This window comes from Salmo trutta, chromosome 6 (genome assembly GCF_901001165.1).
Source record: "Salmo trutta chromosome 6, fSalTru1.1, whole genome shotgun sequence".
Taxonomy (NCBI): domain Eukaryota; kingdom Metazoa; phylum Chordata; class Actinopteri; order Salmoniformes; family Salmonidae; genus Salmo; species Salmo trutta.
This window is the reverse complement of record NC_042962.1, coordinates 13,362,173-13,381,357: the sequence shown is the minus strand read 5'-3', so window position 1 is coordinate 13,381,357 and position 19,185 is coordinate 13,362,173. Positions and strand designations below refer to the sequence as shown.

General features: G+C 45.1%; 2 protein-coding genes across 3 annotated transcripts; both read right to left on the bottom strand.

Moving 5' to 3' along the window:
* Positions 1-2,199: 2,199 nt before the first annotated feature.
* LOC115195463 (protein piccolo) lies at positions 2,200-11,072 on the bottom strand. 2 transcript variants are annotated; one of them, XM_029755320.1, is made up of 8 exons: positions 10,769-11,072; positions 10,071-10,157; positions 7,824-7,868; positions 7,599-7,744; positions 5,130-5,356; positions 4,882-5,053; positions 3,851-4,093; positions 2,200-3,761 (listed from the first exon to the last, which is right to left on the bottom strand). In XM_029755320.1, exons 2-8 carry the CDS (start codon positions 10,141-10,143, stop codon positions 2,676-2,678), a joined length of 1,992 nt encoding a protein of 663 aa, XP_029611180.1. In that variant the 5' UTR covers positions 10,144-10,157; positions 10,769-11,072; the 3' UTR covers positions 2,200-2,675. The 2 variants fall into 2 exon arrangements, with proteins under 2 accessions (XP_029611180.1, XP_029611179.1); XM_029755319.1 differs by having other exon boundaries at positions 3,851-4,099; positions 10,769-11,071.
* Positions 11,073-15,425: 4,353 nt separating this feature from the next.
* Positions 15,426-18,828, bottom strand: LOC115195462 (COP9 signalosome complex subunit 9). Its single transcript, XM_029755318.1, has 3 exons — positions 18,636-18,828; positions 17,803-17,875; positions 15,426-15,667 (listed from the first exon to the last, which is right to left on the bottom strand). The coding sequence occupies exons 1-3, from the start codon at positions 18,696-18,698 to the stop codon at positions 15,630-15,632; spliced, it is 174 nt and encodes a 57-aa protein (XP_029611178.1). The 5' UTR covers positions 18,699-18,828; the 3' UTR covers positions 15,426-15,629.
* Positions 18,829-19,185: the final 357 nt, after the last annotated feature.

The following is a 19,185-nucleotide window of genomic DNA, read 5'->3' as shown; positions in this document are numbered from 1 at the left end:
CTCCTTGTCCCCCACCTCTCTCCCTATCCCCCACCTCTCTCCCTATCCCCACCTCTTTCCCTCTCCTCCATCTCTCTCCCTCTCCTCCATCTCTCACCACTTGTTGTTCTCTGAGAGAAGATATATTAAATACTAAATGTAACTAGAACTGCTCTCTCTCTGTTCTTTCTCTTTCTCCCTTGTCCCTTCTGCTCTCTTTCTCACTCTGTTTCCTTTCTCCCTCCCTCCCCCTTATTTTCCATCCTCACACTCTCCCTCCCTCCCCATCCTCACACTCTCCCTCCCTCCCCATCCTCACTCTCCCTCCCTCCCTATCCACACTCTCTCTCCCTCCCCATCCTCTCTCTCTCTCCCTCCCCATCCTCACTCTCTCTCCCTCCCCATCCTCACTCTCTCTCCCTCCCCATCCTCACTCTCTCTCCCTCCCCATCCTCACTCTCCCTCCCTCCCCATCCTCACTCTCTCTCCCTCCCCATCCTCACTCTCCCTCCCTCCCCATCCTCACTCTCCCTCCCTCCCCATCCTCACACTCTCCCTCCCTCCCCATCCTCACTCTCTCTCTCCCTCCCCATCCTCACTCTCTCTCCCTCCCCATCCTCACTCTCTCTCCCTCCCCATCCTCACTCTCTCTCCCTCCCCATCCTCACTCTCTCTCCCTCCCCATCCTCACTCTCTCTCCCTCCCCATCGTCACTCTCTCTCCCTCCCCATCCTCACTCTCTCTCCCTCCCCATCCTCACTCTCTCTCCCTCCCCATCGTCACTCTCTCTCCCTCCCCATCCTCACTCTCTCTCCCTCCCCATCCTCACTCTCCCTCCCTCCCCATCCTCACTCTCTCTCCCTCCCCATCCTCACACTCTCTCTCCCTCCCCATCCTCACACTCTCTCCCTCCCCATCCTCACTCTCCCTCCCTCCCCATCCTCACACTCTCCCTCCCTCCCCATCCTCACTCTCCCTCCCTCCCCATCCTCACTCTCTCTCCCTCCCCATCCTCACTCTCTCTCCCTCCCCATCCTCACTCTCTCTCCCTCCCCATCCTCACTCTCTCTCCCTCCCCATCCTCACTCTCCCTCCCTCCCCATCGTCACACTCTCTCTCCCTCCCCATCCTCACTCTCTCTCCCTCCCCATCCTCACTCTCTCTCCCTCCCCATCCTCACACTCTCTCTCCCTCCCCATCGTCACTCTCTCCCTCTTATTTCTTCTGTCTGTCATCCCAGCTGGACTCCAGCCCAGAGGGCCAGCATGTGTTTATTATCATCTCAGTCTATATGTAGATGAAGAATTCATATTTTTTAGATTGATTATTTATTTTTATTACGTTAGTATATTATGTATGTTTGTAATAGTGTGTTATATGTGAAAATGTGTTCGTATATAAATTGTATTTTAATATTTAAGGACTCTTGGAAGATTAGTCCAAATGGGGACTAAAAGAGATCCAAATCAAATCAAATCAAATCAAATCAGTCTAGTTCTGTAATGATAAAGATCAATCTGCCGCACAAACACACACAGAGCTGTGTGAGTGTTTTCCCTCTGGTCTCACAGCTGTTGTTACTGAGTCTGAATCCTCTTGGATCAATAAAGTTGAGTTTTCAGTGTTTTTTTCTTATCTTTCTGTGGGTTGGGGGAGAGGTGGGAGAGTTGGGGGAGGAGAGATTTTCAAAACGTATTTTGATTTCTTCCCCTTCTCTCCGTGTTCATTTGCTCTGTACCCTTCTCCCCAACGTGTGCACTCGCTAACTCCAGGTGTATTTTAAAGGAGTCAACATCAATTTAGGTATTTGAAGTACCGTAATGTACCATAATGTTGAAGTACCGTAACGTTTTATAAGTGTATAGGGGTCAGTAAATAATATTACCACTGTTGGCCTATAGGGGTCAATAGATAATATTACCATTGTTGGCCTATAGGGGTCAATAGATAATATTACCATTGTTGGCCTATAGGGGTCAATAGATAATATTACCATTGTTGGCCTATAGGGGTCAATAGATAATATTACCATTGATGGCCTATAGGGGTCAATAGATAATAGTACCACTCTTGGCCTATAGGGTCAATAGATAATAGTACCACTGTTGGCCTATAGGGGTCAGTAGAGAATATTACCACTGTTGGCCTATAGGGGTCAGTAGAGAATATTACCATTGATGGCCAATAGGGGTCGAGAACATGGACATAAAGAGTTAAATACACGTTTTTCAAAGCTTTTATTTAAAACATTCAAAGTGGAAAAAAAACTTAATACATAATACATCATGAACAAAACAAACAAAAAACATGTGCGGTTTGTAGCTACAGAAGCGAAGCAGAGCTGCGAGAATTTATTAAATAAGGAGGGGATCAATCAATTGTCAATTATTGTCAATCAATCAATAAAAGCTAACAAACTGTCAGATAAAACATCTAAAAACATCTAGTGGAGAGAAACTCCTACTGCTAAGAGCACTTTACTGCGTGTGTGCGTGCCTGTTCGCGCGTGCGTACATGACGTGTGTGTGTGTGTGTGTGTGTGTCAGACTTCAATCCGTCTTCTATTATTATTTTGTATTAAATAGTGTCCCACGTCATCTGCTCCCATTTTAGCTGGTGTGTTGGTTTGTTTTTGTTGATGTAGTCTTTATGGCATATGTAGTGTGTCTTTGTGTATGCAGTGTGTGTGTGTTTACTTATTTTTTGCTGTAGTCAGCAGCGAATGCTCTGTGGTCATCCTGTTCAGGGTACTGGTCTCCGTAACCTCTCAGCATGTCCTGGAAGCTGGGCATTCCCCGCTGGGGTGAGGGGTAGGACCCGTACGACAGCCCCTGCGAGGGAGGGGGATAAGCCCCGTAGGTCTCCTCCTGGCCACTCTGGTATGGCTCTGACTCCGCCTCGCTGTCTCTCTCTGGCTCTCCCTGGCTGTAACTGTGGTCCTGGCTGGGCTCTGCCTCTGGCCCCCCCTGGTGTTCAGCCTGGGCGTTGGCGTATGGCAGCAGCTCCTCCTGGGTTTGGTAGCGACGCAGGCGGCAGTTGGTGTCATACTCCGGGTCACAGTCGGGGTCGGAAGGCTCCAGGACTCCGTTCCGTGATCCATCAGCGTTGAGATGTGGCTCGTAGGGCTCGGCGGGGTAGGCGGTGTTACGGTGGGCACCGGAACGCGGCTCTGTGTGGGTTATTGGGTAGCACTCCTTGTCATAGCCAATGTAGCATTCGTAGCCCTCCTTGGTCTTTCCTCGGGGGCCCAACGGGTGGCGATCCTCCTGGGGGGCTTCCTCATAGCGGGGAGGTGGGACGGGGGCCTGCCCCTGGGGGGAGGGGTGGGTACGTCTGTGCATGGAGGTTGCGGCTTCACGGAACATTGCAAAGGGATCGTTAGTATTAGCGTTAGTATTAGCTTGTTTGTACATGCCGTTTGGGTCGTTAGCTTGAGCGTTAGCAATAGCTTGGCGATACATGGCATATGGGTCGCTAGCTGGAGCGCTGGTAGCACTGGCTTGGCGGTATATGGCATATGGGTCACTATATGGAGCACTGGGAGCATTGGCTTGGCGGTTAGCATTAGCATAAGCATCCCTGTACATAGTTAATGGGTCACTGCGTTGCTCAGGGGCTGGGGCCGCGGCGCGCATTGCGGCGGGATCGTCTTTGTGTTCCTCCTTGAACTTCTCCGGTGCCGTGGCAAACTTTGTGGCGGTGAGAGGGTTACAGCCGTCCTCAAACAGAGGGTTGCAGGAACCAGGACCCGCCGGGGCATAGGGGGCGGGGGCACGGGGTGCCTGGGGACGGAAGGACAGTCATGATCATGATAATAAAATGATAATAGCTAAAATAATAATAATAATAATGATGATGATGATGATCTTACCTGTAGTGATGCAGCGTAGGCGCAGCGAGGGTCTCTGGGGTCACAGTTGGGGTAACGGAGGAAGAGGCCGGAGGGGCCTTTCTGGACCAGCTGTGGTTTACAAGCGGGGTCTTTCGGGTCACAGCCCAGGTGGGCGTAGGAGGGCAGGGGCCCAGCGGAGGGCTTGTGGCCGAAAGCAGCTCTCAGGTGGAACTGGAGACACTCTACGTCCTCCGCTGAACAGATACGCAGCAGCTCTGCCTTCTGCTCCTGGACGGGAATAAAACAATCAGGACTATGTTCATTTACAGCAGTACAGTAGTAGTAGTAGTAATACTGTAGTAGCAGTACAGTAGTAGTAGTAGTAATAGTGTAGTAATACTGTAGTAGCAGTACAGTAGTAGTAGTAGTAATAGTGTAGTAATACTGTAGTAGCAGTACAGTAGTAGTAGTAGTAATAGTGTAGTAATACTGTAGTAGCAGTACAGTAGTAGTAATAGTGTAGTAATACTGTAGTAGCAGTACAGTAGTAGTAGTAATACTGTAGTAACTGTAGTAGCAGTACAGTAGTAGTAGTAATAGTGTAGTAATACTGTAGTAGCAGTACAGTAGTAGTAGTAATAGTGTAGTAATACTGTAGTAGCAGTACAGTAGTAGCAGTAATATTGTAGTAATACTGTAGTAGCAGTACAGTAGTAGCAGTAATAGTGTAGTAATAGTGTAGTAATAATGTACCTTGGAGAGGAAGGACTGCACAGCAGGGGAGTAGTAGTAGTACAGTAGTAGCAGTAATAGTGTAGTAATACTGTAGTAGTAGTACAGTAGTAGCAGTAATAGTGTAGTAATACTGTAGTAGCAGTACAGTAGTAGCAGTAATAGTGTAGTAATACTGTAGTAGCAGTACAGTAGTAGCAGTAATAGTGTAGTAATACTGTAGTAGCAGTACAGTAGTAGCAGTAATAATGTAGTAGCAGTACAGTAGTAGCAGTAATAGTGTAGTAATACTGTAGTAGCAGTACAGTAGTAGCAGTAATAATGTAGTAATACTGTACCTTGGAGAGGAAGGATTGCACAGCAGGGGAGTAGTAGTAGTACCCAGAATGAGGGTCTTTACCGGCCACAGGGGAGCGTGCATACATGGGGGCTGGGGCCTTGACCGGGGCGGGGGAAGGTGGGGGCTGGCTCTTGGCTCGTGCCAGGGCGGCATAGAGACAATACGGGTCCCTACATAGGAGCTTAGGTTAGAATCAATTCATAAGCATAAAATGATATAACACAGACATAAATTAACATGACTGACCTGTAGGGGTCACAGGCCTTGACAGGGGCGGGGACGGGCTTGGGAGGGGTCTTGGGTTCAGGTTTGGGCCGGTTGGTTGCAGAGGCCACACAGTTTGGGTCCTCTGAGTCGGCGCAGGCCTTGTAGATGTCCCCTAGGTGACCCAGGTAGGCCTTGTAGGAGCGACGGCCCTCAGCACGGTTCTTATTCTGGAGGTAGGCCAGGTAGACCTTGTCCAGCTCCTGGACCTGGGGATAGAGAGGAATATGAGGTTAGAGGCATATGAGTTTAGAGGTATGAGGTCAGTGGTATATGAGGCTAGAGGTATATGAAATTAGAGGTATATGAGGTTAGAGGTAAATGAGGTTAGAGGTACGAGGTCAGAGGTATACGAGAATAGAGGTATATGAGTTTAGAGGTATGAGGTTAGAGGTATTAGAGGTTAGAGGTATTAGAGGTTAGAGGTATATGAGGTTAGAGGTATTAGAGGTTAGAGGTATTAGAGATTAGAGGTATATGAGGTTAGAGGTACATGAGGTCAGAGGTAAATGAGGTCAGAGGTATATGAGGTCAGAGGTATATGAGGTCAGAGGTATATGAGGTTAGAGGTGTTAGAGGTATTAGAGGTTAGAGGTATATGAGGTTAGAGGTATTAGAGGTTAGAGGTATATGAGCTCAGAGGTATATGAGGTTAGAGGTATATGAGGTTAGAGGTATATGAGGTTAGAGGTATATGAGGTCAGAGGTATATGAGGTCAGAGGTATATGAGGTCAGAGGTATATGAGGTTAGAGGTATATGAGGTATATGAGGTTAGAGGTATATGAGGTTAGAGGTATATGAGGTTAGAGGTATATGAGGTTAGAGGTATATGAAGTCAGAGGTATATGAGGTCAGAGGTATATGAGGTTAGAGGTATATGAGGTCAGCGGTATATGAGGTCAGCGGTATATGAGGTCAGAGGTATATGAGGTTAGAGGTATATGAGGTCAGAGGTATATGAGGTCAGAGGTATATGAGGTCAGAGGTAAATGAGGTTAGAGGTATATGAGGTCAGAGGTATATGAGGTTAGAGTTGTTAGAGGTATATGAGGTCAGAGGTATATGAGATTAGAGGTATATGAGGTCAGAGGTATATGAGGTCAGAGGTATATGAGGTCAGAGGTATATGAGGTCAGAGGTATATGAGGTTAGAGGTATATGAGGTATATGAGGTTAGAGGTATATGAGGTCAGAGGTATATGAGGTCAGAGGTATATGAGGTTAGAGGTATATGAGGTTAGAGGTACGAGGTCAGAGGTAAATGAGGTCAGAGGTAAATGAGATCAGAGGTATATGAGGTTAGAGGTATTAGAGGTTAGAGGTACGAGGTCAGAGGTAAATGAGGTCAGAGGTAAATGAGGTCAGAGGTATATGAGGTTAGAGGTATATGAGGTCAGAGGTATATGAGGTCAGAGGTATATGAGGTTAGAGGTATTAGAGGTTAGAGGTATATGAGGTTAGAGGTATATGAGGTTAGAGGTATTAGAGGTTAGAGGTATATGAGGTCAGAGGTATATGAGGTCAGAGGTATTAGAGGTTAGAGGTATATGAGGTTAGAGGTATATGAGGTCAGAGGTATATGAGGTTAGAGGTGTTAGAGGTATTAGAGGTTAGAGGTATATGAGGTCAGAGGTATATGAGGTCAGAGGTATTAGAGGTTAGAGGTATATGAGGTTAGAGGTATATGAGGTTAGAGGTATATGAGGTTAGAGGTATATGAGGTCAGCGGTATATGAGAATAGAGGTATATGAGGTCAGAGGTATATGAGGTTAGAGGTATTAGAGGTTAGAGGTATATGAGGTCAGAGGTATATGAGATCAGAGGTATATGAGGTTAGAGGTATATGAGGTCAGAGGTATATGAGGTTAGAGGTGTTAGAGGTATTAGAGGTTAGAGGTATATGAGGTCAGAGGTATATGAGGTCAGAGGTATTAGAGGTTAGAGGTATATGAGGTCAGCGGTATATGAGGTTAGAGGTATATGAGGTTAGAGGTATATGAGGTCAGCGGTATATGAGAATAGAGGTATATGAGGTTAGAGGTATATGAGGTCAGAGGTATATGAGGTTAGAGGTATATGAGGTCAGAGGTATATGAGAATAGAGGTATATGAGGTTAGAGGTATATGAGGTCAGAGGTATATGAGGTCAGAGGTATATGAGGTTAGAGGTATATGAGGTCAGAGGTATATGAGGTTAGAGGTATATGAGGTCAGAGGTATATGAGGTTAGAGGTATTAAAGAAAAGGACTAGGTACATACAAGGTTCGTAAAGATGAAAGCAAAAGCTAGGAAATAAGCAAGAACATGGAGAGAGATTCCTGCGGAGTTCCCCCAAGTTACCATGTCATTCTCAAATACAATATCCCTTTTATTCTCTAAGCAGACGATATTCAACTCTGATGGTGGGTGGTTAGTTAACCCCCCCAAACTCCTCAGTGTGTACTCACTGCCTCCGTGTTTCCATTGTCCGTGAAGTATTTGTACCAGCTCCAGAAGTCGGAGTGTTGCTTGTACCAGCTGATGTTTCTACGGTTACGGACAAGCCTCCTTGGTGACGCCATGGCAACCGCTGTCTCCTCAGTGGCATCCCCTACTGGAGATACATCAAGCATCAAACATTGTTCTGTATGTAAAGTGTGTTAAGTGTGTTTGTTAGGTAGTCCCATATTTACCATCTCCTTTGAGCTTCTGAACCACCGGCCCTGCCGACAGGAATTCTGGGAAAACACACACACTGTCAGAGCCAGATGTTGCCAACGTCAGCTGCAGACCCCAAAAACGCTTGCATACACTAATAGCACACTGTGTGGAAATTTGTGCGATTAAACACACACACAGGTTTACAGGGCAAGGGTAACTGGCAGTGCCTGGAGGTTCGGTGACCACGGCTCTTTGTAGATTTTATAGGTGAGCCTGTAACAGTGGACCCCTACTGGGCCAGCTACCTGTGTGTGTGTGTGTGTGTGTGTGTGTGTGTGTGTGTGTGTGTGTGTGTGTGTGTGGGAAACAGTACACAGCTCTGCATGCCTGCTCTTTCATCTCCACAGGGAAGATGTGTTAACAGTTTTCAGAGGGATGGAAGTAGAGAGAGAGAGAGAAGGGGGAAGAGAGAGGGATGGAGGGAGGTCTGTGTGGTGTTGGGGTAAATGTTGCTGTCTCAGACTGGAACATCTGGAAACAGCAGTCTTTACAGGATGGAGAAAGGGGGAGGGGGAGGAGGAGGGTTGGGGGTGCAGGAGCGAGGAGAGAGCGGGACTCTGATGCTGACAGGTAATAAGCTTTTACAAGAGTTGTAACGCTGAAAGAACGCACCCAAATTCCCTCCCTCCCTCTCCTCTCCTCCTCCCCCTGTCTCCCTCCTTGTAAATACATGATGGTTAGTTAAGGTGAGAATTATGGGTCTATTTGAGAGACAATTTTAGAGGAAAGAGGAGATTCCATATAGAGCGCCCCTGAGGGGAACTGTCAATCATGTCAACACATAACCAGAAACACCTGGGCAGGAGGCAGTTTCTCTAAGGCAGTGACATAAATGATGGAGGCAGTTTCTCTAAGGCAGTGACATAAATGATGGAGGCAGTTTCTCTAAGGCAGTTACATAAATGATGGAGGCAGTTTCTATAAGGCAGCAGTTACATAAATGATGGAGGCAGTTTCTCTAAGGCAGTGACATAAATGATGGAGGCAGTTTCCCTAAGGCAGTTACATAAATGATGGAGGCAGTTTCTCTAAGGCAGTGACATAAATGATGGAGGCAGTTTCCCTAAGGCAGTTACATAAATGATGGAGGCAGTTTCTCTAAGGCAGTGACATAAATGATGGAGGCAGTTTCCCTAAGGCAGTTACATAAATGATGGAGGCAGTTTCCCTAAGGCAGTTACATAAATGATGGAGGCAGTTTCTCTAAGGCAGTGACATAAATGATGGAGGCAGTTTCCCTAAGGCAGTTACATAAATGATGGAGGCAGTTTCTCTAAGGCAGTGACATAAATGATGGAGGCAGTTTCCCTAAGGCAGTTACATAAATGATGGAGGCAGTTTCCCTAAGGCAGTGACATAAATGATGGAGGCAGTTTCTCTGAGGCAGTTACATAAATGATGGAGGCAGTTTCCCTAAGGCAGTGACATAAATGATGGAGGCAGTTTCTCTAAGGCAGTGACATAAATGATGGAGGCAGTTTCCCTAAGGCAGTGACATAAATGATGGAGGCAGTTTCTCTGAGGCAGTTACATAAATGATGGAGGCAGTTTCCCTAAGGCAGTGACATAAATGATGGAGGCAGTTTCTCTAAGGCAGTGACATAAATGATGGAGGCAGTTTCTCTAAGGCAGTGACATAAATGATGGAGGCAGTTTCTCTAAGGCAGTGACATAAATGATGGAGGCAGTTTCTCTAAGGCAGTGACATAAATGATGGAGGCAGTTTCTCTAAGGCAGTGACATAAATGATGGAGGCAGTTTCTCTAAGGCAGTGACATAAATGATGGAGGCAGTTTCCCTAAGGCAGTGACATAAATGATGGAGGCAGTTTCCCTAAGGCAGTGACATAAATGACTTCATGTTATAATAACAGGTCATTATCAGATGCTGGTCTCTGAGTGGACAATGCACATTGTTGTTGTATCCCAGGCCTGATTCAACTAGGGCTTGAGGATAGCTAAGGTCGAAAATCAATATTCACATTTAACATTTTGGTCGTGTAGCAGACACTCTTATCCAGAGTGACTTGCATTCATACATTTTCATACTTTTCCCCCGTACTGTTCCCCAGTGGGAATTGAACCCACAACCCTGACGTTGCAAACACCACCAACTGAGCCACACAGGACCCCATCCATCAGAAACTCCATCCATCACAAAGTCCTTCATCCATCCTGACCTTAACTATGTTTGATTGAGCGTGCATGCATGTGACTCACCAGGCAGCAGTATGGTGGCTAGCAAAGCAACAGTGAGCACACCAGAGAACGATGCTCTCCTCCCTCCAGCCATGGCCTCCGCCTCTCCTGTGGACAATTTCAGTTAAATACCTACCACTGTAAAAACGATTTACTGTCAAATAAAGTGCTGCCTTTTACCCAGTGTCCTGCTCGGACTAAATCAATCTTTAGATGTCTTGCTTGACACAAGAAAAAAAAAAACATTGTCTCCAGGCTACAGCCACCAGTGGGTCTGCTTCCACCTGTCTAGTCTCCAGGCTACAGCCACCAGTGGGTCTGCTTCCACCTGTCTAGTCTCCAGGCTACAGCCACCAGTGGGTCTGCTTCCACCCGTCTAAACTGCAGCCTCAGAGGGTGTTCTGTCTGCAAGCCTGAGTCTCATCGGGGGTTTAGGCTGCTCTGCTGGTTGACTCTCCTACACAGGCTAGAGGTGTTTCAGAGGCAGAGCACTTCAACTTTCTAACTTTGATCTTAAACTGGACTTAAACCTAACCTTGAACTGAACTTAATCCTGACCTAGTCTCTCTGGTCCCCATCTCTCTGCTGATCAGAACAATCTAATCTCATACTGAAGAGAATGACTCACCAACCTGACAGACATCAGGTCAGTTTTGATCAATATGTGATATTTAAGGTGTCAACAAACAACCGAACCCTTGAACCCATTGTTGTCTTACCTGTATTGTGTGTAGTTGATTTTCTGTTGGATCTTGAGGAGAGGCTGTATCAGACGAAGCCGCCTGACCGGTTCGGTTTAGGGGCTGGATGTTCAAGTGTGTGTGAGTCTCCTGGTGCACCCTGTCCCTCTGGCCCTACTGACAGACTGTGCCCCCACAAATGGTTCTGTCTGGTTTTAAACGGACCCCTAATCATTCACACACACACACACACCTTCCCGGGGGATCGGGGGGCACTGCTACCAGAGCTGCTATTGGCTGCCGTCAGCTCAGCCACCTGACCAATCAGAGACTATGTAATTACAGAGAGACAAAGAGAGAGACAGAGAGAGACAGAGAGAGAGCGAGAGAGAGAGAGAGAGAGAGAGAGAGACAGACGGACGGACGGACGGACGGACGGACGGACGGACGGACGGACGGACGGACGGACAGACAGACAGACAGACAGACAGACAGACAGACAGACAGACAGACAGACAGAGAGAGAGAAAAACAGAGAGAGAGAGAGAGAGAGAGAGGGACAGAGAGAACGAGAGAGAGAGAGAGGGACAGAGAGAACGAGAGAGAGAGGGACAGAGAGAACAAGAGAGAGAGAGAGACAGACAAACAGACAGACAGACAGACAGACAGACAGACAGACAGACAGACAGAGAAAAACAGAGAGAGAAAGAGAGAGAGAACGAGAGAGAGAGAGAGGGACAGAGAGAACAAGAGAGAGAGCAACATGTAAAAACAGAGGAAATAATGAAGGGGGAAGGAGGACAAAGGCGCCACATAAGCACTTCCCAGAACTCCATTTTGTAGGAGGGAGGCCCAAAACCCTACCTGTTAGCTACTGTTAGACAGCCCTGTTGGCACACTGACAGATGGTCTAACCATCAGGAATTATCATCATCTAGTTTCCTCCTTAGTTCTACGTTCAGACACATCTGCCCTGTTACAAAAGGTTTACACACACACACACACACACACGGGTCCTACTTGCTTACAGTGTCTCTCCATCGGTGTTGTCCCTGTATAATGCAATAGCACCCAAACGGTTGACAGTTTGGGACTCACAAATCACTCCAACTTAATCACAGCCACATAGAGATGGATGTCATTTATGCATTTGTCATTTTTGTTTTGTATCCATGAGGTTCGTCCAAAAAAATCAAATTTCAACTTTTTATGTACGTAAAGCGATGGAAAAAGTTGCAAAAATATCACAGATAGCTCTCCTCTCTGTTATCCGGCAACTTATCCGAACCCCATAGAAAAAACATTTACAGATACAAAATCTCTGTGTGTTCAGCGCCTTTCTTAGTAGTGGTCAATATTGGTATAATAATGGTGTACCATATAGAAGGTCCTTACATCAGGGTCGTATTCATTAGGAACAAAACTGAAGCTAACAGGCTGAAATGGGGAGTGCCGACCTGAACTTGTCCAATAACAAATCATATTCTGCTGCGAAACATTTTGTTACAGTGTGCAGTAATGAATACAGCCCTGGTGCATTGCCAAATGTAAAAACTATTTTGCCACCTGTTGGACCTAAATTCCCATTTTCTTTATTTGTACTATATTAATTGTTTTGCGCCATTTATAATAATAGTATTATTGAATGTAAGTATAAATATTTCATTATGGAGTATGGTTGATGAACTCCTGTTTTTGTTTTTCTATCATGGTTATCATGGGTATTTAAAAGCACTATAGAGCCTTTCCTGGGCACACCCCTTTTTTCCCATGTTCCCCTTCCCTTAAGCTATTTAGGTTTTTGTCAGTACGGGTCTACTAGACCTCAGGTATGGCAGTAACTTACAGTTCTTTGACCACTACTCTACGTCAAGACTTAGAAAGCTTTTATGTTTGATCATCGATGGAATACAGCCTATGAAATTACTTTTTGTTTGAAAAATAAATGTTTGTTTTCCCACTATCGAAGCTTTGGATTCCCTGTTCTGTAGTTGCTTTGGAAGCGCGTCTCACTGCGGTCATCACATACCTGTGGCCTCAAGGCAAATTTGGAATTGGATTCTGAATTGACTTTATACCACCCTCAACATCAGTGGTATTCAAACTTTTTCAGTGGGGACCCAATTTCTTCCCCAAGAATTTCTTGTGACCCCATCCCACTACAAATCTAATGGCACAACCTTAAAATCAGTAAATATGTATTTTTAAATCAACAAATAACCTTAAATTTAGTGAATTTTCATCTATTATCAAAATGAAAATAAACAAATAAATACATTTACTCAATATTTTATTTTTCTAATTATCTTTCTCAAAAATGTTTGTTTATTGTCCCATACAATAATCTGTACTCTAAATGTTTTGTCCCCTCCCCCCCAAAAAAGAAAGTAGATACAATAGCAGTCAAAAGTTTTAGAACACCTACTCATTCATTGGTTTTTCTTTATTTTTCTATTTTCTACATTGTAGAATAATAGTGAAGACAACAAAACTATGAAATAACACATACTGAATCATGTAGTAACCAAAAAAGTGTGAAACAAATGAAGATATATTTTAGATTTTAGATTCTTCAAATAGCCACCCCTTTGCCTTCTGTGAATGTATTGTAATGTTTTTGAAATTGTATAAACTGCCTTAATTTTGCTGGACCCCAGGAAGAGCTAATGGGGATCCATAATAAGTACAAATACAAACTAAAAACACACCATGTTTATGGTTAGTTTAGAGATCAGAGGCTGCGTTTACACAAGCAGCCCATTCTCATTTATTTTTTTCCACTAAATGGTCTTTTGACCAATCACATCAGATCTCTTTCACATCAGATCTTTTTCAGAGCTGATCTGATTGGTCAAAATACCAATTAGTAAAAACAAAAGAACAGAATTGGGCTGCCTGTCTAAATATTTTATTTCTGTCCTTCTCTGTCTTCCTTTCTCTCTCACTTCCTTTCTTCCCTTTTATCTATCAGATCGTCGGCCAACTAAGGTCACCACAAGTTGCTGCACAAGTGTGTCAAACACGCACATCAAATTTAGACTGCAAGGATACCACATCCAAAACGGCATGCCACCCTGTGTTGATGCCATCGTGTAAGTCTCGAACACACACACACACACACACACCACCGAGTTCAACGTGTGTATGTTTTATGATGAACTACTCATGGTATGATTGTGGTAACGTACAGGAACTCAAGTCCTTTAGTTCACCCGACCTAGAATACCTCACAATCAAATTACGACCGTATTACCTCCCAAGATAATTCTTTTCAGTTTTAGTCACAGCCGTGCATATTCCCTCTCAAGCCGATACTACGATGGCCATCAAGGAACTACATTGGACTTTGTGCAAACTGGAAACCAAATATCCTGAGGCCACATTTATCGTAGCTGGGGATAGTAACAAAGCAAATTTGAGGAAAACACTACCAATGTTCTATCAACACATGGACTGTAGTACTCGTGCTGCTAAAACACTTGATCACTGCTACTCGCCCTTCCCGGGATGTCTACAAGACAAATTTGGACTCCAGACCAAAGGACACATTTTCTACTGGTCTTATGTCCATTCCTCGTGTTTCTTGGCCCAAGCAAGTCTCTTCTTCTTATTGGTGTCCTTTAGTAGTGGTTTCTTTGCAGCAATTCGACCATGAAGGCCTGATTCACGCAGTCTCCTCTGAACAGTTGATGTTGAGATGTGTCTGTTACTTGAACTCTGTGAAGCGTTTATTTAGGCTGCAATTTCTGTGGCTGGTAACTCTAATGAACTTACCCTCTGCAGCAGAGGTAACTCTGGGTCTTCCTTTCCTGTGGCGGTCCTCATGAGAGCCAGTTTCATCATAGCGTTTGATGGTTTTTGCAACTGCACTTGAAGAAACTTTCAAAGTTTTTGAAATGTTCCTTATTGACTGATCTTCATGTCTTAAAGTAATGATGGACTGTCGTTTCTCTTTGCTTATTTGAGCTGCTCCTGCCATAATACGGACTTGGTCTTTTACCAAATAGGGCTATCTTCTGTATACCACGCCTACCTTGTCAAATCACAACTGATTTGATCAAACGCATTAAGGAAAGAAATTCCACAACTTAACTTTAAACAAGGCACACCTGTTAACTGAAATGCATTCCAGGTGACTACCTTATGAAGCTGGTAAAGAGAATGCCAAGAGTGTGCAAAGCTGTCATCAAGGCAAAGGGTGGCTACTTCGAAGAATCTCAAATATATTTTGATTTGTTCAACACTTTTTTGGTTACTACATGATTTCCTATGTGTTATTTCATAGTTTCGATGTCTTCACTATTATTCTACAACGTCGAAACTAGTACAAATAAAGTAAAAACCCTTGACTGAGTAGGTGTTCTAAAACTTTTGACCGGTAGTGCATATATAAAAAGAAATTGGGCAACCCTACTGCAGTTCCCCCGTTACCCCGACTTTAAATACCACTGCTCTATATGTTTTGTAGTGTTGCTGTATAATAGCCATCTGTGTAGTGGTCATGTTAGCTGGGGATGTTGATATAAATATTATAGGTATGCGTGAGTATGTGATGTTATGGCATATGTAATTATTTCTCCACTAACAGGTGTTTCTCAGCGCCTACAGACCTGCCAACCTGCCGCAGCACATTGAAACACGACGGCAACACTGATCATTTCACCAGTCTATGGAATGCATAGAATTCACCCACACCTGCTTTTTAGAAAAGGCTTTATTTAACAAACACAGTGGAAATGAGGGCAGATCTTCAAAAGCACTTCCAACATGGAAATGGTTCTGGTTTTACAGTTCTTACGATCTTAATGTCTCACACACACACACACACACACACACACACACACACACACACACACACACACACACACACGTAATCATGGGTATATAGGGTCTTCCTCATTCACTGCAGGTCCTCATCATCAAACAGATCCTCAAAGTCTGAGACAGAGAGACAGGTAGACAGAGAGAAAGAACACAGTGAGCTTCTGATGTGATTGATTGACAGCTCCTATCTGCTGAGTGCCCTGATACAGTATATGCATGGTGAAGTTTGAAAACATTCTAAAATAGTAGTCCAGTTTGTAGTCTGACTCATAACAGTAGTACTGTAGGTCAGTATTTGGTAGGTAATGCCTTACGACTTTAGGTTCCCTAAGGATAGGAGAGGTTTGGTGTTAACAAATGTGCTGCTTTACAGGAGCTACAACCACTCAAAAGGCAAAAATCACTGACACCACAGAAACACAGGGGAATGTGTTTTTCTGCTGGGTGTGTGTGAGTGCCTGTGTGATACGTGGTGTGTGTGAGTGCCTGTGTGATACGTGGTGTGTGTGAGTGCCTGTGTGATACGTGGTGTGTGTGAGTGCCTGTGTGATACGTGGTGTGTGTGAGTGCCTGTCTGATACGTGGTGTGTGTGAGTGCCTGTGTGATACGTGGTGTGTGAGTGCCTGTGTGATACGTGGTGTGTGTGAGTGCCTGTGTGATACGTGGTGTGTGTGTGAGTGCCTGTGTGATACGTGGTGTGTGTCTGATACGTGGTGTGTGTGAGTGTGTTCAAAGCGGAAGGCTGGCTAGGTGTCCTGCTGAGTTTCAGTCTAACAGGAACCATAAACCCCTTTATCATCCTCCTCTCCTCCTTTCCCTGCTCCCCCTCCTTTCCCTTCTCCTCCTTTCCCTGCTCCCCCTCTCTTCTCCTCCTTTCCCTGCTCCCCCTCTCTTCTCCTCCTTTCCCTGCTCCCCCTCGCTTCTCCTCCTTTCCCTGCTCCCCCTCCTTTCCCTGCTCCCCCTCGCTTCTCCTCCTTTCCCTGCTCCCCCTCTCTTCTCCTCCTTTCCTTGCTCCCCTCTCTTCTCCTCCTTTCCCTGCTCCCCTCTCTTCTCCTCCTTTCCTTGCTCCCCTCTCTTCTCCTCCTTTCCCTGCTCCCCTCTCTTCTCCTCCTTTCCCTGCTCCCCCTCGCTTCTCCTCCTTTCCCTGCTCCCCCTCTCTTCTCCTCCTTTCCCTGCTCCCCCTCTCTTCTCCTCCTTTCTCTGCTCCCCCTCTCTTCTCATTTCCTCCTGACATTACTCCTATCCGTTCCCTACTCTCCTCTTCTCTCTACTCCTCCTTTATATCTTCTTTAAAGGGATACTTCGTTTTTTGTTGCAATGAGGCCCTTTATCTACATCCCCCAGAGTGAGATGAACTGATGGATACCGTTGTCATGTCTCTGTATCTAGTATGAAGGAAGTTAGCGGTAGTTTCGCGAGCCAACGCTAACTAGCGTTAGGTTGCTCATTGCCAAAAATCCTGAAGTCTCCCTTTAACCATTCCTCCTGAAGTCTCCCTTTAACCATTCCTCCTGAAGTCTCCCTTTAACCATTCCTCCTGAAGTCTCCCTTTAACCATTCCTCCTGAAGTCTCCCTTTAACCATTCCTCCTGAAGTCTCCCTTTATCCATTCCTCCTGAAGTCTCCCTTTAACCATTCCTCCTGAAGTCTCCCTTTAACCATTCCTCCTGAAGTCTCCCTTTAACCATTCCTCCTGAAGTCTCCCTTTAACCATTCCTCCTGAAGTCTCCCTTTAACCATTCCTTCTCCTCTCCTCTTTTTAATGATCACTTTCTAGGTCATGTGTTGCTGAGCCATAAACTGTTTGTCCCGTGGCTAACACTGCCAGATGGAAAACACATTAGCTACACTGTGTGGTGTGTGTGTTGTTAATTGAAGTTTACAGGGAAAAGACATGTTCGTTTTTGTGAGACGGCCCTGTTGGCAAAGCAAACACACACAGAACACTTTCATAAGACCCCTCCCTAGCCCCCAAGATGCTTCTCTACCCAGTCTAGCCCAGTGTTTCCCCCAACCTCTCCACCCATTCCACCAGCACAGCTGATTCAACTGGTCAACTACTCATCAGCACTAGATTAGTTTAAATCAGGTATGCTAGTACTGGAATAGAACAAATAAGTCAAATGAGATACTCAAGGATAGGTTTGAGAAACACTGCTCTAGTTTAGCCTCCAGCCCCACCTAGCCTCTACGGTGTGTGTGTGTGTGTGTGTGTGTGTGTGTGTGTGTGTCTGTCTGACTGACTGACCGTTGAAGAAGTCTGAGTGCACTGCTTTCTCATTTGCTGCCAGGTCCATGAGCAGACCGCTGCTGCCCCCTGCCTGAAGAATCAGACACACCCACACACAGGAACAACTTTAAAACAATGTAAGCCAAGTAAAGAAAACACATCAGCTAGAAATCAAAGACAGTTAAGTCTACAGACAAAAAGGTGACAGTTTAGGTTTTAAAAAAACTGTCTGTGCTATAGCCTAGCACCCATGCACTATCGCCTAGGGTTGATGTGCATTCCCGGTCAGGTCCTCCGTGGACCGACTCGTACATAAAGCATCCTTCATTCGTGGGCGAAGCTGAGGGCTAAAAAAAAATCTAGTTAACGATAGAATTGATGCCTTTGCAGCCTGAATGTAGGATGTTTTATGTACGAGTCGGTCCACGGACAACACGAGTGTGTTACTGGGCATACATCTAGTTCTCGAAAACTCTAGGCAGCATTCTGCCTTCTCCCTACAGTTTTCATCCCTCAGCTTCGCCCATAACTGGGTCATGTGAACTACAATCCCAACACTGTGTTTTAACGTTTAGAAACGTCAATAATCATCACTTGCGATTCGGCTTTCGAAACACGCCCCTCATCTGTGTTATTGTTGATATGAAACATTAAGGTCCTTATGCTTCTTAAACCGTACCGCGAGCGATGAATGTTAATATTCAGACCGAGCGACGCCGCTCTTAATTAACAGCAGGCGTTTTTTCTATCCGAGTCACTAACGTTAGGAGGCTAGGTGGCTAGGTTAGCGTTGGAGTTACTGTAGCTAGGCTCGGTCGGCGATTCTCTCGTGGCCCCTGATGATTACTAACCTCGTCTAGATCCACATAAGGCCCGGCGCCTTCAGGGAACATCTCGTCCACCGCTGGTTTCATGATAATTTCTGTTTTGAACTAGGTACCGTAAGGAATATTAGCTAACTATATAGCTAGATGTTCTCTGTCGACGTAAACAATAGCAACCGGACCCTTTTCCGTGTAACACCACTTCCTGCTTTGGTAACAGTATAATGCGCTTGACTTTTACACGGAACCAACGGTCGTTTAGGTGTACAGATTGAAGCAAAGGTTGGCTTCAGAAGATAGCCAGGTACAGCTACTACAGACTTAGGTAAAACTAGGTAAAATATGGTACAAACCTCCAGGTGATGACAGGAGTTACATACCCAAGGATGGGAAACCTATAACTGATTGTAAAATAACTTTATCTTTGTAAAAATTCCCCATACAAAATTCCTATTGCATTTCAATCTTTGCAAGTATCCACATCAAATATGGTAAATTATGACAATGAGATCAAATTTCTGGTCAAATTTCATTCATATTGCACATTACATTTATGTAACGTTTTATATTATAGCCA